The sequence below is a fragment of the Neovison vison genome, chromosome 10, assembly GCF_020171115.1.
Source record: "Neovison vison isolate M4711 chromosome 10, ASM_NN_V1, whole genome shotgun sequence".
Taxonomy (NCBI): domain Eukaryota; kingdom Metazoa; phylum Chordata; class Mammalia; order Carnivora; family Mustelidae; genus Neogale; species Neogale vison.
The window spans coordinates 56,899,549-56,916,632 of record NC_058100.1 but is presented as its reverse complement, the minus strand read 5'-3'; the positions used below and the strand labels follow the sequence as shown (position 1 = coordinate 56,916,632).

General features: G+C 37.5%; 1 protein-coding gene across 4 annotated transcripts in view; it reads right to left on the bottom strand.

Annotated features, from left to right (window-relative positions):
• COP1 (COP1 E3 ubiquitin ligase) overlaps positions 1 to 17,084 on the bottom strand; it is a 244,292-nt gene that overhangs the window by 215,389 nt on the left and 11,819 nt on the right. For 2 of the 4 annotated variants that reach the window (XM_044267354.1, XM_044267355.1), the window contains exon 2: positions 3,859 to 3,918. In XM_044267354.1, the coding sequence (XP_044123289.1) occupies positions 3,859 to 3,918 (60 nt within the window). Of the gene's footprint in view, positions 1 to 3,858; positions 3,919 to 10,563; positions 10,639 to 11,075; positions 11,163 to 17,084 lie in introns of those variants that run through there. The other 2 variants (XM_044267357.1, XM_044267356.1) reach the window with 2 other exon arrangements.

The window sequence follows — 17,084 nt, the reverse complement described above, 5'->3', positions numbered from 1 at the left end:
TATAATACTGTATGGTGACAGCTGGTAACTACACTTAAGGTGGTGAGCACTGAGTAATGTATAGAATTGTCTAATTACTATGTTGCACACCTGAAACTAATATAACAATTATGTCAACTATACTTCAATAACTTTTTTAAAATGAGTATTCCTCCATAGATGTATGGTTACTCTGTTTCTTCTATTAAGTATATACCTAAACCCCCACCCAAAAAAAGTATAGTCCTACTATAAGGTATAAATATCTTTTTCTTTTTCTTTCTTTTTTTAACTTTTAGGGCACTGCCTGTAATACACAGAACACCATACCACTTTAACCATCCAAAGACCTCTTCGAATGTTTTCTGAAATCCTCTACTCACCCACCCCAATACACGAACTTTCTGTTTCTTCTCATTTTTCTGTAAGTAATCGTAGACACTAGGGTAAATAAGACCTTATCATGAATACCTTTTTCTCTCTCTGTAAACAAGGGTGAGTACATATAAAAAACTGTGAATAATCAGAAAATTCTCAAAAAAGAGGAGACTTTAAACAAGAACAGCAAAGACAAATCCGTACAGAAGTCCTATATAATAACCGAGTATAAAGAAAGACTAACAGCAAGGTACAGGACAATTAATTAATCAAAAGCCCCAAAAGACAAGCTGATACCCAGGTATAACCACAGATATGCTGGAAGATGAACAACACTGAGGGATGCTATTAATTAGAATTAATTTGTAATGAAACAAAACAGTAAATCAGAACCTGGTAGACATGAGTTCTGAGAAGAAAAGTGCAGGGGGCAAGCTTATATAGTGGCAAAGGGAAAAAGCAACCCTTATCTCTACATCACAAAGAAGCCAAATACAACAGCTAATAGCAGATTCACTGACGTCAAGTGGGAATAGCGTCTCCAACTTTATTCATAAGTAAGACTAGAGATAAACAGTTCATGTGGTCCAATTTGATTTGGTGTTAATAATTTGGACAGAGCCTGGAAATGCTAACACTGTTTAGCTCCAGATTACCAGCCAGCATTCAAGTTAGCGAAGATTTGATCCAAGAGGCTACCATTAATGACTGAAGTTCCAATGCCCTCACATGATAGGACCGGGTAAATAATTACGAGCTTTTGCTGTAGACAAAAGTACAATATGTCTCACAGTTTCACAAGCCTGACAATGGGACTGCCAGTCTCCAAGCTGACTAGCTCCTGACACCTTATGGTCTCTATCCTACCAAAACATGCTCTCTGGCAGGTATTTTAAAACACATTCATATTTTAAAACACACTCAGGTTACAACAGCACTTGAATTATAACAAGGATCTAAACTTAAACTATTTTTATTTGAAAGGAAAAACATATATTTTAAGAAACTAGTGGGGTTTCCAACGATGACCTTAGGACATACCTTGAAGATTACGGGACTCATTGGAAAGGCTAGGGACTATTTAATTATAAACTCAATCAGTAATTTATTACACTTCAGAACATAACAAAGGAAGATTGTTGTACTTATTTACCAGACTCTTCAGTGTCCTTTTAAAATGCCACAGTGACTATATAAGTTGAGGAGGGCAGTTAGGAAAATTTAAATCCTCATTTTATCATTTGTACCAAATATCCACACCTTCAGAACTATGAAAGAAGAGACAGTGAAGGAGTAGGAAGAGAAGGTAGAGATGGATAGCAGAAGAGATAGGTTGAGTGACTGGACAAATAAAAGGCAAGTTACAGAGCTAGAACCAGAATCCTGATTTACCAACTTCAAGACCCTGCTCTTTTAGCTCTATATCAGTATTTCTCAAAACTAGGCAATGTTGTCCCCTACTCGATATGTGACAATGTCTGGAGACATTTTTGGTTGTCACACTTGTGAGAAAAGGGACTGCTACTGGGTAAAGGCCAGGGATACTGCTAAACAATCTACAATACCAGGATAATCACCCACAAAAGATAATATCTTGTTCAACAGTCAATACTTCCAAAGGCAGAGAAAGCCTAATCTAAATCATCCAATTTTCCAGAGATGAAACTCAAAGTCTCCAAGGAAGGTATATGGTTTCCTATGGAATGCTTTGGTGCTAGATCAATCAATGGACCAAAGGAAACACTACTGTTAAACAATAAGCCTGAAAAGACCAAGACCATACATATATCAATCTAAAAGCAAGACACACGTGACCAGAACTTCGGTAGCAATAAGGAGAAGAAAGTTATTCATCAACCATAACAATGTCAATATAATGATACACCAGGAAATCTAAATTATTTAAGGCAAGATGGTCTTTTTTTTAAAAAAAAAAAAAAAAAACAGCAAAAAAATTCTGGAAGGACACACCACCACTCCTTACCAGGATAACCTCTGAGGTAGTAGACAAAAAAAAAAAAAAAAAAAGTAAAAACAATGACATTTACATCTCAGGCTACAGCTTTCTGGACAAAAAAAAACTTGTTTTTTAAATAAGAATACATATTGCTTATTTTAATAACATATTTTAATAAAAAGCATAGTACAGGCCAAGAAAGTTATTTTTATTCTGAACTTCTTTTGAAATGATTGCTAGATTGGATATCCCTATCACTGCTGCATCATGCTCCAAATCAAACTAAAATACTTACAAACTGGTAATAATACCCAGTATATCAACAGTGTAAATGATTTACGGACACGACTGACAGCAAACAGAATATACCACCCCCAATCAAAAATAAACAAAAGGAATTAAACAGATTACATAACCATTAGGGTGGCTACTATTTAAAAAAAGAGAGAAAATGACAAGTTTATGGAGGTTCCTCAAAAAATTAAACACAGAACTATCATATGATACAGCAATTCTACTTCCGGGTGTATATCCAAAAGAACTGAAACCCGTCTCTCAAGGCGATATTTAGACACCAATGTTCAAAGCACCATTCTTAACAACAGTTAAGAAGGCAACCCAAATGCCCATGAACAGATGAACAAATAAAATACAGTATACACACACAATGGAACGCTATTCATCCTTAAAAAGGAAGGAAACTTTGACACATACTACAACAAGGATGAAACTTAAAGACATTATGCTAAGTGAATTAAGCCAGTCACAAAAACACAAATACTATTTAATGCCACTTATATGAGGTATCTAGAATAGTCAATTCACAGAAACAAAGTAAAACAGTGACTGACAGAGGCTGGGGGGTAGAAAGAAATGGGAGAGTTGCTTAAAGTTTATAGTTTAAATTATATAGTTTAAAGTTTAAAACTTTAAAGTTTAAAGTATATAGTTTCAGTTTGCAAGATAAAAATTCTGAAGATTGTATAACAATGCAAACAAACTTAACATTACTCAACTTGAAAATGTTTAAGATGGTAAATTTTATGTTATGTGTATTTTACAACTAAAAATTTTTTAAATGTTCAGATTAATGTGACATATATACAAGACTAAGTAACTAACAATAACACTGAGCAAAAGGCTAAAGAAAACACAGATCTTTTTAATCCCCTATATCCTTTTCCAATGACTTTCTAACCTCCTTTATGGGTCTCACACTTATCCCCACAAATGAGTTAAAGATGCTTCATGCTCCATCCTAATTATGCAGTACCCCTCAATTTCCTAAAACAGAAATTAAAACTCTGTAATAATTAATCAACTCAAAAGTTTTAAAATCCACCTGTAAGGACAATGGTAAATATAAGTATTCCACAGAAATTATGCACAAACCATATGCTTTCTGCCTCGAGCTGCTGAACTTAAAAAATACATCAAAGAAGTTATAAGACAACCAAAATTATTTTAAAAACCTAACTGCTCACTGGCTGCACTTATACACAAGTTAAAAATCAAGACAATTTTGCTAAATAAAATCATCTTACCAAAAGCTGTGGCCACATTTCGTCATGTATGCTTCCTCAATCATATCAAAGCAGATAGGGCTAAAAAGAAAATAGAGAAGTCATTGATTTTTTTTTTTTTTCAGTAGAGTGATTAGAAATTGGCAAGGCTGGTAACAATATCAATGAAATCATTTATTGATACACAGCTAAGTCTTCAAACATTCTATCAATAAGACAGAAATTAGGTAGAGATGAAGGTGCTTTAGGGGATTGGGGATAAAATGACAATTTGCTCAAAACAGCACTAAAAGTCATCAAGTTCTAAGATGAATTAAATGAGTAAATTAAAATGGCCCCAATACTTTAACTCACCCATAACTTTTAATAATGCAGTGCAGTCACGAGAGCCCTTCAAGTTCTACCATCTTTTTCAACTATCCCTATACTCAAAAACACCTAGGGCAAATGCTATTTTATTTCCTATCTAAAAAACCTAGTTCCTTGATTGATAAATTTACAATTCCAGTACCAGTAACTCTACTATATAAGGAAGACGGTAAATTACAACTAATACTTAAAATAGTACAAACGGTATCCATTAAAATAATGACATATATTAACTCCTTTAATCTTTTCCACAACAAAGTGTTGATAGGTACATATTACTAGACTCATTTAGTAACTCAGAGGGAAACTGAGGCACAAAATGTTAAAGTCATACATAGTTAGGAAGTAACACAACTGATTTTCAAATTTAGGTCCATGCTCTTAACCACCATTCTATACTAATTCCAGATATGGTAAGTTCAATACCAAGTCATACCACCATAGTTCTGGCCAAAAAAGGGGAGTTAGTTATCAACCTCTGAGAGGCCACTATCCACCAGAAAAATACAAAGACTTAGAAAGAGATTTCCCTTTATTTTTCCTTCCTTTCATTCTGAAAACTCTGAACTCTCCAGAGGTACAAAAGTCATCTCCTTTTTTTTTTTTTTTTTTTTAAGATTTATTTATTTTAGAGAGAGGGGAAGAGAGAGAGAGGGAGAGAGTGAGCACACTCTCGAAGAATCAGGGGTAGGAGAGAATCCCAAAGCTGACTCCCTGCTGAGTGCGGAGCCTGATGTGGGACTCAATCCCAGGACCCTGAGATCATGACCTGAGCAGAAATCAAGAGTGGGCTGCTTATGACATGATACTATATGTGGAAAACCCAAAAGACTCCACTCCAAAACTGCTAGAACTTGAACAGGAATTCAGCAAAGTGTCAGGATATAAAATCAATGCACAGAAATCAGTTGCATTTCTTTACACCAACAACAAGACAGAAGAAAGAGAAATTAAGGAGTCAATCCCATTTACAACTGCACCCAAAACCATAAGATACCTAGGAATAAACCAAAGAGGCAAAAAAACCAAAGAGGCAAAGAATCTATACTCAGAAAACTATAAAGCACTCATGAAAGAAACTGAGGAAGACACAAAAAAAACGGAAAAATGTTCCATGTTCCAGGATTGGAAGAACAAATATTGTGAAAATGTCTATGCTACCTAAAGCAATCTACACATTTAATGCAATCCCTATCAAAATCCCATCCATTTTTTTCAAAGAAATTGGACAATTAATCTTAAAATTTATATGGAACCAGAAAAGACCTCGAATAGCCAAAGGAATATTTGAAAAAGCAAGCCAAAGGTGGTGGCATCACAATTCCAGACTTCAAGCTCTATTACAAAGCTGTCATCATCAAGACAGTATGGTACTGGCACAAAAACAGACACACAGATCAATGGAACAGAATAGAGAGTCCAGAAATAGACCCTCAACTCTATGGTCAACTAATCTTTGACAAAGCAGGAAAGAATGTCCAATGGAAAAAAGACAGCCTCTTCAACAAATGGTGTTGGGAAAATTGGATAGCCACATGCAGAAAAATGAAATTGGACCATTTCTTTACACCACACACGAAAACAGACTCAAATGGATTGAAGGACCTCAATGTGAGAAAGGAATCCATCAAAATCCTTGAGGAGAACACAGGCAGCAACCTCTCCGACCTCAGCCACAGCAACGTCTTCCTAGGAACATCGCGAAAGGCAAGGGAAGCAAGGGCAAAAATGAACTATTGGGATTTCATCAAGATCAAAAGCTTTTGCACAGCAAAGGAAACAGTGAACAAAACCAAAAGACAAGTGACAGAATGGGAGAAGATATTTGCAAATGACATATCAGATAAAGGGCTAGTTTCCAAAATCTATAAAGAGCTTAGCAAACTCAACACTCAAAGAACAAATAATCCAATCAAGAAATGGGAAGAAGACATGAACAGACATTTCCGCAAAGAAGACATCCAGATGGCCAACAGACACATGAAAAAGTGCTCCACATCATTCGGCATCAGGGAAATACAAATCAAAACCACAATGAGATATCACCTCACACCAGTCAGAATGGCTAAAATTAACAAGTCAGGAAATGACAGATGCTGGCAAGGATGCAGAGAAAGGGGAACTCTCCTACACTGTTGGTGCAAAAGCAAGCTGGTGCAACCGCTCTGGAAAACAGCAGGGAGATTCCTCAAAAATTCAAAATAGAACTACCCTATGACCCAGCAATTGCACTACTGGGTATCTGCCCTAAAGATACAAACATAATGATCCGAAGAGGCACGTGCTCCCGAATGTTTACAGCAGCAATGTCCACAATAGCCAAACTATGGAAAGAACCTAGATGTCCATCAACAGATGAATGGATAAAGAAGATGTGGTGTATACACACACACACACACACACACACACACACACACACACGGGAATACTAAGCAGCCATCAAAAGAAATGAAATGCTGCCATTTGCAACGACATGGATAGAACTAGAGGGTATTATGCTTAGCGAAATAAGTCAATCGGAGAAAGACAACTATCATATGATCTCCCTGATATGAGGAAGTGGAGCTGCAACGTGGGGGGTTTGGGGGTTTGGAAAAGAATAAAGATGGAATCGGGAGGGAGACAAACCATAAGAGACTCTTAATCTTGAAGAACTAACTGAGGGTTGCTGGAGAGAGGGGGGTTGGGAAAGGGTAGTGGAGTTATGGACATTATGAGGGGGGGATGTGCTGTGGTGAGTGCTGTGAAATGTGTAAACCTGGCGATTCACACATCTGTACCCCTGGGGATAAAAATAAATTATATGTTTATAAAAAAATAAAAATTTAAAAAAAAAAAAGGGCTGTTTAACCAACTGAGCCACCCACACACCCAACAACAGCCATCTTCTGACCAAAAAGACAAAAAAATATAAGCTAGGAAGATAGGATACTGGTTCCTTGATGACATCCTTGGGCAGTTGCATCAGCTATGGACTGCCTAACCCTGGAATTCACCTTACATGAGCAAAGTAAATTCTCACTTGTTTAAAGCAGTATTCATCAAGTTTTCTGTTACTGGCATACATATCCAATCCTTACTGATGATACATGATACACTTAAATTATAAAATGAAAATTTACCTACTTCTTCAAGGAAAATGCCCTGGGCATAAATACTATCTCAGAATGTGAAATAAATTTTTAAAAAGTTATAAAATCCCAATGTCGCACAAGCTCAGAGTTTCACCACATACGGTGTTGGCTTAGATTGTGTCGGTTTTGTCAGCCTTTACTCTGTTGGATTGAGAAAAAAAAGAGGTATCCTCAATGTAGAGATTTGGTAATTTCTCTTCTGAAACAAAAGCCATCTTATTCCTGCCTAATGGGAGTTCAGAAAGCAAGGCTGGGGGCCTGTCCTAAGAGTGTGTGGATGTGCTGAGCTCTGTAGGCTTCTCTGTGATCCCAGATTGTGGTTTTAAGGTACTGAAGAACAGATCTGGGAGGGACAGATTGTACTTCACAGGTACAGTTCGTCACTGGTGCTCAGGCAGATGTCTTAAGACCCAAAACCCAGAGTGGAAGCAACATTTACCTCCCCCCCCCCATTTTTTACAGATTTTATTTTTAGAACAGTTTTAGATTTACGATGAAATTGAAACAAAGATACAGAGGTTTCCCACATTATTTGCTGCACCAAACACATGCATGGCTTCTGCCATTATCAAAATCATTCACCAGAATGGTACACTATTTTTCCCCCAAGGATGAATTTACACTGACACACCACAATCACCAAATTCACAATTTACCTTAAGGTTCACTCTTCATGTTGTACATTCTGTGGGTTTTAACAAAAGTACAGTGACATATATTCATCATTATAATCTGAAGATTATTTTTCACTACCCTAAAAATCCTCTGTGCTCTGCCTACTCATCTCTCTCTCCTCACCCACAACCACTGATCTTTTTGTGTCTCCATAGTTTTGTCTATTCCAGAATGTGTAAGCATCCGAGGGCAGGCTTCTACGTATACATTAGCTTTCAACTCCTATGTGTACCAACAGGTACCAACAAAAATTGTATGGTATGTTTAGTCTTGTATGTTTATTTATGCTTCTCTAAAATACTTTTTTTTTTAAGATTTTATTTATTTATTTGACAGACAGACATGTAGGCAGAGAGACAGGCAGAGAGAGAGGAAGGGAAGCAGGCTCTCTGCTGAGCAGAGAGCCCAATGCGGGACTTGATCCCAGGAACCTGGGATCATAACCTGAGGTGAAGGCAGAGGCTTTAACCACTGAGCCACCCAGACGCCCCTAAAATACTCTTTTAGACCTAAACAACTTTTACCATAATCACTGCTGTTTAAAAAAAAATGCACCTGCATAGATTTAAAATTGTCCTACAAAATTCTCATTCTTTGAAGCCTTTTCTGAATGATTTCTAAGTCACTGATACCTAGATTTTTCCACACAACATTCTCTATTACTTTGGTGAGGTAACATTTATTAAGAGAATCCATGACAGGGGCACCTGGGTGGCTCAGTGGGTTAAGCCTCTCTGTCTTTGGCTCAGGGAATGATATCAGGGTCCTGGAATCAAGCCCCACATCGGGCTCTCTGCTCAGCAGGGAGCCTGCTTCCCCCACCTCTCTCTCTCTGCCTGCCTCTCCCTTTGTGATCTCTCTCTCTCTCTCTGCCAAATAAATAAATAAAATCTTTAGGAAAAAAAAGAGAGAGAGAGAGAGAGAAAGAGAATCCATGACAGAACTAAATGCTATTGGTAGTGGGATCTTAAACCAGGTTTACATGTAGCAAGCTAACCTACATCTGACTCCAGCTTTAGGAATGTTGCTGAACATGTCTAATATACCTCATCCCAGAACCTCCTTCACTCTTCACACCCACATACAAAGAGAAGAAAACGATAATTCAAAATTGTCTCAGAGTCTTTCTTCCAATCTGCAGAAATCTATGTTCAAGTTTTGAGGTAGGCCTTTTCTGTGTTTACACACCTACATGAAGTGACTACACGAAGCTACATCCAACTGCAAGCTAGCAAACAGGAATTTTTTAAAAATCCCATCTTCTATAAAACATCTAATTTTCAGGTATGTCAAAGTATAAAAGAAAAAAAAGCTCAATTTAGAATCAAAGAACTAAGACAAAGTAAAACAAAGCAAGAGAGGAGCCTGAGATGGGGCAAAGAATAATGTAAAACACAATCAGCTCACTCTTCACTTGTAAAAATTCGACTGCAACCAGACTTACCCTATTGCTATATACACCTGGAAAATTAGAGAGGGTGGAGGGATAAATGAAAACCTGCTTTCAGACACTGGACACTGAACAGCACAGTACTGAGATCTTTGAGGGAAAGAATTCTGGAAATCCACACAGGGTTCCCAAATCTGTTGCTGAATACTAGTCATATGTGCCCAGGGCAAAAACTCTACAAGATCAGTTAAAATTGACCAGGAAGGTATAAAATGCAGGGCACTCAATAGAAAACCAGGAGAGTCATTAGTAGTGGAACTAAACTAGATCTAGAAAAATTGCTCCTCCTCAGCCACCCTCAAAAAAAATTAAAAAAAAAAAAACTTTATAACTGCACTGAACTTACAATTTTCTCAAAATAAAAGGTTTAATTACAAAAAACTTAACTTAGTTAAAAAATATAATACTCAAAAGGATCAAACTGATCTGCAAGGAACTTCATTTCCTGCTAGAACACAGCCCAATACTCTGTAAAGGAAGAAAACAAAATCCAGCATTCAGTAAATGCAAGTTTATAGTGTCCACTACCCAATTAAAAAAATTACTAGCCATGTGAAATTGCAGGAAAATGTGACCCATAAATGGGAGGAAACCCAGTCAACAGGAACAAAAAGATAAACACTGAAATTAGCAGAAAAGATTTCAAAACATATATTACAAATATGCTCAATGATTTAGAGGACCATGAAAGTATAATGAGGAAAATAGAAGACATACAAAGAACCATTTAAAACTCTTAAGAGCTGGTGCTCGCTTCAGCAGCATATATAATAAAACTCTAAGAGCTGAAAAATACAGTACATGAAAATATAGCAAAAGACATGAACTTGTAAGAGAAAGTAAAATGTAATTCTTAGAAATTTTAAAAAACACATCAAAAACAAAGCATTACTTCCATGGGCTCACCAATACATAAAACACAAGTTAAGGAAAGAAGTTGCGAATGTGAAGATAGGTCAACAGACATTATCTAAATTAAAACACACACAAAAAAAAAAGAGAGAGAGAGAGAGAGAAGACAAAGCATCTAAGAGTTCTTGTGAAGATATTTCCATACCCACCATCAAAAACTTAAGGCAAATATTATACTGCACAAACCTAAGCTTGCCAAAAGGTCTATCCATGTCATTTAACTGCATTCAGAAACCAACATGACAGGCGCGCCTGGGTGGCTCAGTGGGTTAAAGCCTCTGCCTTCGGCTCAGGTCATGATCCCAGGATCCTGGGATCAAGCCCCACATGGCGGCGGGGGGGGGGGGGGGGGGGGGGGGCGCGTCTCTCTGCTCGGCGGGGAGCCTGCTTCCTCCTCTCTCTCTCTGCCTGCCTCTCTGCCTGCTTGCGATCTCTATCAAATAAATAAATAAAATCTTTAAAAGAAACGAACATGACAAAACAGATACAGAAAATTATTTTTTAAATACCATTATTTTGAATTAATAAAGGACACATCTCAGTTAAGCAAGGGCCATATCACAATCAGTTTGAGTCTCAGAGGCCATATTTGTAATCCCCCTAACATTTGTATACATTGTCTACTTCAAAAACAGCTTCCAAACTTACTGAACAGTACAAAATATAATCTCAAAACACTTCAGTAAAATAATAAGTACCTTGTTCAATCCATGCATATCTTGGTACAGACGCTAATTCCATTACACTGCAACAAACTGTTTCAACTGTCTCATGGTAGTTCTGGTTGTAACTAACCAAGCATTCAAATCTTTCAAAGGTTAAGTACTAAAAATAAAACATTACCAAGATCATCAGAGCAAGGTACAAACCAAAGTCATTCAGAAAAATAAAGAGTAGTTATATCTTATCTATACAAGACCTGCCTTCGGCCCAGGTCATGATCCCAGGGTCCTGGTGTGAAGGGCTCTCTAGTTGGGCTCCCTGCTCAGCACGGAGTCTGCTTGTCCCCCCACCACCACCTCCGGCCCTGTTCATGTGCACGCACTCTCCCTCGTTGTCTCTTTCTTAAAAAAATAAATAAATAAAATCTTTAAAAAAATAAAATAACATAAACAAGACCAAAGAACCACTTTGATATTTTGGCACCAAATGCCAAACCCTAAGAATTACTAGATTCTTTTCAGTAATCTTATAATTTACAGTATCTCAAAATGTTCAAAACTTGAAATCTCTAGCTTCCTCCTTCCCCTTACACCAAGTGCCATGCAAGCAACCCCAAGCCATCCTCCATTTTCAACTGGCCCCAAAGGATTTCCTTGAAAGACAAGGAAATGGGTGAAAAGAAAAAAATAAACCTCAAATCCTCCTTTTATGAAAACACTGATAACAATCTTCACAGGCAGCAGTTCAGTTCCAGCCTCTGCCCCATCATCACACTCCTTCCTACTTTCTTTTTTTTTTTTTAAGATTTTATTTGTTTATTTATTTGACAGAGAAAGAGAGAGAGAGAGATCACAAGTAGGCAGAGAGGCAGGCAATGGGGGGGGGGACTGGCAGGGGGAGAAGACCCCCCCGCCAAGCAGAGAGCTCAATGCAGGGGCCCAATTCCAGGACCCTGAGACCATGACCCGAGCCAAAGGCAGAGGCTTAACCCACTGAGCCACCCAGGAGCCCCTCCTTCCTACTTTCATTTGATAAGATAAAATGTCCTAAAAATAAACTTAAGTCGTTTTCCAAAAGTAGAGAGTAAATTTATCTGGTATTTTGTATAATGGTTTCTCCCTAAACTATCTCCACATTAAGACCTGTGTTTAACATTGTCTTAAGTCACATATTCCATAAATAAAGTCAGATTAAGTAAGGAAGAAAAGGAATAGAAGGCAAACTTCGTAGACTTTGTAATTTCATTGTAATTTGTAATTTAATAAGGGAATTTTTTTTTAAAAGGGGGTAAAGGGCTCCTGGCTCGCTCAGTCAGAAGAGCACTCAACTCTTGATCTCAAGGTCATGAGTTTCAAGACCCACACTGCACATAGAGATCACTTAAGTGAATAAATAAATATATGAAAACTTGTAATTTTTTTTTTTTTTTTAAAATAGGGGTACCTGGGTGGCTCAGTCGTTAAGTGTCTGTCTTTGACGCAGGTCATGATCCCAGGATCCTGGGATTGAGCCCCGCATCAGAACTTCCTGCTCAGTGGGAAGCCTGCTTCTCCCGCTCCTACCCCCTGTGCTTGTGTTCACTCTAGCTATGTCTCTCTCTGTCAAATAAATAAAATCTTTAAAAAAGAGACAAGGGAGACTCAAAATAGCTATGTGCTAGCTTTAGGAACAGAAATTTTGAAAGAATAAGAGACTACAATGGGCCAGCAAAGAAAGGACACCATGATTAATACAAGTAATAGTCATTAAAAGATAAGCAGGGGAAACAATCTCTGGTATTTATGGTAGGAAAAAAAAAAAAAGAGGTAGCTTAGATCAGGAAACCAAATATGGCCAAGAAATGTCACTACTTATTCCTCCAGCATGAAAATTACCCAATACACTCTCAATCTTGACCTAGATCCAGTTCTATTCACACATTCCAGGGTTCTTCTTTAAACAGAACATCAATTCTAACTATCATCGAAGGCTTGGAATTGGGAGAATTTTAATTAAGTTTGTGTACATTTAAGAAAGGTGCAGCAATTAAGAGAATTATCTCATGGCAAACACCAGGACTAGGCCTCAAAGGATCTAGAGGGTTGGATTCAAGATGGATCTACAGACTTCAGCACAGCAGTATGGAATACAGGTCTTGCTAGTGTTCTACCATTAATGTGACTTAACTTCTTTTTTCTGCTTCTCAAGGATATCAGCTTACAATATACAGTCTTTCCAATACCAATACTACAAGGACGTTAATTAAAATAGTCCAATTTGGGTGTTTATTTATTTCAAATTCCTACGACAGAAATTATAATTGGTCCAAAACTATCTCTTCAAACCAATTCCAGGGGCACCTGGGTGGCTCAGTGGTTTAAGCCTCTGCCTTCAGCTCAGGTCATGATCTCAGGGTCCTGGGATCGAGCCCCACATCAGGCTCTCTGCTCAGCGGGGAGCCTGCTTCCCCCTCTCTCTCTGCCTGCCTCTCTGCCTACTTGTGATCTCTCTCTATCAAATAAATAAATAAAAATCTTAAAAAAAAAAAAAAAACAATTCCAAGATGATTTAATTACTAAATTTTAGTCACACTTCAGAAAAGCACCCATCACAGGTCAATCAATGAGAAGACATCAAGTTCACACAAAAGAAAAACACAGATCCCTACATGAGCGGTCACAGAAACAGAAATTTCTATTTTAAGGAAGGAGGGATAGGGAGGTTCCATAGATCATATGTGTCATTAGATGACACCCTTGTCGCATTATCCAGGGTTTGTAAAAGCAATCTCTAAAGTACATGGAAGACGGGTCCTTTGTATCCCTATATGGAATTTCTAAAGTAACTTTCTTAAAAAAGTGTTTTAGTGGTTAAAGGGATGCCTGGATGGTTTAGATGGTTAAGGGTCTGATTTCAATTCAGGTCATGATCTCAGGGTCCTGGGATGGAGCCCCACATCCTTGTCCTTGGGCTCCACACTGAGCAAGGAATCTGCTTATCCCTCTCCCTCTCCCCCTCTTAGTGATCCATCTCTCTCTCAAATAAATAAATAAAATCTTTAAAGAAGAATTGTTTTAGGGGCATGTGGCTAATTAAATGACTGCCTTCTGCTCAGGTCATGATCTGAGTCCTGGGATAGAGGCCACATTGGCTCCCTGCTCAGTGGGGAGCCGGCTTCTCCCTCTCCCTCAGCCTGCTGCTCCCCCTGCTTGTGCGGTCAAATAAATAAATAAAATCTTAAAAAAAAAAAAGTTAAAAAAATTGTTTTAGTGGTTAACTTTTATTTTATAAATACAGTACTGAATATAAAGTATAATCCCAATTTGCCTTCTGTTCTTGAACTAAAAACCCAAACACTGTAATATAAATAACACATACCTCTACAGAAAACACATTCAACCAAAATGTGAAAGAAAATCTGGACCATGTCTTTGGTCTGAGAAGTATACTACTAGTATACTTAGTATACCGAAGTATAGAGAAGTATACTATTAATTGACCCAAGTTTATTACTGAGAATCAAAACACCACCTTTAAAAAGTAGTAATAGCCAATAAGTCCATAAAAAGATGTTCAACATCACTAGTCAATATGGGAAAATAAATCAAAGCCACAATGAGATATTGTACATGCACTACACTGACAATAATTTAAAAAAAAAAAAAGGCGCCTGGGTGGCTCAGCAGTTAAGTGTCTGCCTTTGGCTCAGGTCATGATCCCAGGGTCCCCAGAGCCTGATGGAGCCCCACATCAGGCTCCCTGCTCAGCGGGAAGCCTGCTTCTCCATCTCACACTCCTCTTGTTTGTGTTCCCTCTCACACTGCCTCTCTCTGTCCAATAAATAAAATCTTAAGAAAAAAAATGTTAATGTGGATGCAGAGAAATTTAAATCCTTGCACACAACTGGCAGTAATATAAAATAGTGCAGCCTCTGGGGAAAACAGTTTGGCAGTCAAAAGGTTAAACACAGAATTACCATATGAGTTTAGCCAATTACACTCCTAGGTAAATACTACAAAGCCTGAAGAACATTATATTCAAACAAAAACTTCTACACAAATGTTTATAAGAACATTATTCATAATAAATAAAAAATGGAAACAACCCAAATGTCCACCATCTCATGAATGGATAAAAGAAACATGGTCTATCACTATAATGGAGTATTATTCAACCATAAAAAGTGATACACACTATAACACAAATTAACCTTAAAAACATTATGTTAAGTGAAATAAGCCAGACACAAAAGATCCTATATTGTATGATTCCATTTACATGAAATGTCCAGAATAGGCAAATCTATAGAGACAGAGAGCAAATTAGGGGTTGCCAAGGAAGAAAAAGGACAGTGACTATTTAATGAGAATAGGGTTTCCTCTTGGAGTGATGAACATGTTCTGGAATAGATAGTGGTGATGGTTGCATAATACTGGCAATGTACTAAAAAACACGGAATTGGTTTGAATGGTGAATTTTAAAAATCACCATAAAGTGGTGAATTTCACGAGGTATGAAATCTACCCTAGTTTTTTAATATAAGGAATAGAGAAAGGGCATGGAAATAAAAATACAAATACAAAGTCTACAGAATAAAAGCAGACTATTGCAAAATTCTTACATTGTATATGAAATGATGTAACATTATTTGAAGACAGAGCATGAAAAGTTAAAAATGAGTATTGTAAAGCCTAAAGAACTCCCTGGCCAAACCACACACACTCTCACCCTACACAACTATCACTAGTAAGTCAATAGTGGAAATAAAATAGAAATCTTAAAAATATCCAATTAATCCAAAAGAAGGAAAGATTAAAAAGAGACAAAAACCAAATGGAAAAGAAAAATAGAAAACAAAGAGCAAGCAAGACATACACATAAAACCAAAAACATCATAACAATGTTAAAATATAAACAGTTTAGGGGTACATGGATGGCTCAGTCAGTTAAGCATCCACCTCTTAATTTCACTCTTTCTCTCTCTCAAATAAATCTTTATTTATTTTTTTTATTTGAGAGAGACAGGTCATGCAGGGAGAGGGGCAGAGGGAGATGCAAAGGGAGGGACAGTCGGAGGGGCAGAGGGAGAAGTTCCCCCCTGAGCAGGGAGCCCAATGCAGAACTCAATCCCAGAACCCCGGGATCATGACCTGAGCAGACATCAGGTGCTTAACTGACGGAGTCACCCAGGCACCCCAGTAATAAATCTTTAAAATATTACACACACACAACACACACACACAGCCTAACCAATCCATTTAATAGGCAAACCATCTTATTAAATTAAAAGGAAGCTATCTATAAGAAACTTACCTTTTTTTTTTTTTTTTTAATTTTATTATTTGACGGAGTGATACAGCAAGAGAGGAAAAACAAGCAGGTAGAGTGAAAGGAGAAGCAGACTCCCCACAGAGCAGGGAGCCCAATGCAAGGCTCGATCCCAGGACACCAGGATCTTGACCCAAGCCGAAAACAGATGCTCAACAACTGAGCCACTCAGACAACCCAAGAAACCTACTTTAATTAAAACACATATAAAAAAGTGAAGGACAAAAAAAAAAAAAAAAAAAAACCATGCCAAGTAAACACTTACAAAACGAAAGGTGGAAAGGCTATATTAACATCAGACTAATTAGATTTTACAAAAATATTACCAGGAATAAAGAGAGACATTTAAAATAATAAATCAATTCACCACCTCTAAATGTATGTACCCTCCTAACAAAACTTCAAAATACACAAAGTAAAAACTGACAAAGTTAATGAAGACACAGCCAAATCCACAATTATGGTTGGAATGGTTAAAGATTTAACATGCTTCTTTCAGGGATTAGTAAAATAGGTATATAGAAAATTAATAGAGCACATAGAATGTAATACCATCCTGACTATTTGACATTTATAGAATATTCCAGACAAGACAGAGCAAAATATGGGCGCCTGGGTGGCTCAGTGGGTTAAGCCGCTGCCTTCGGCTCGGGTCATGATCTCGGGGTCCTGGGATCGAGTCCCGCATCGGGCTCTCTGCTCAGCAGGGAGACTGCTTCCCTCTCTCTCTCTCTGCA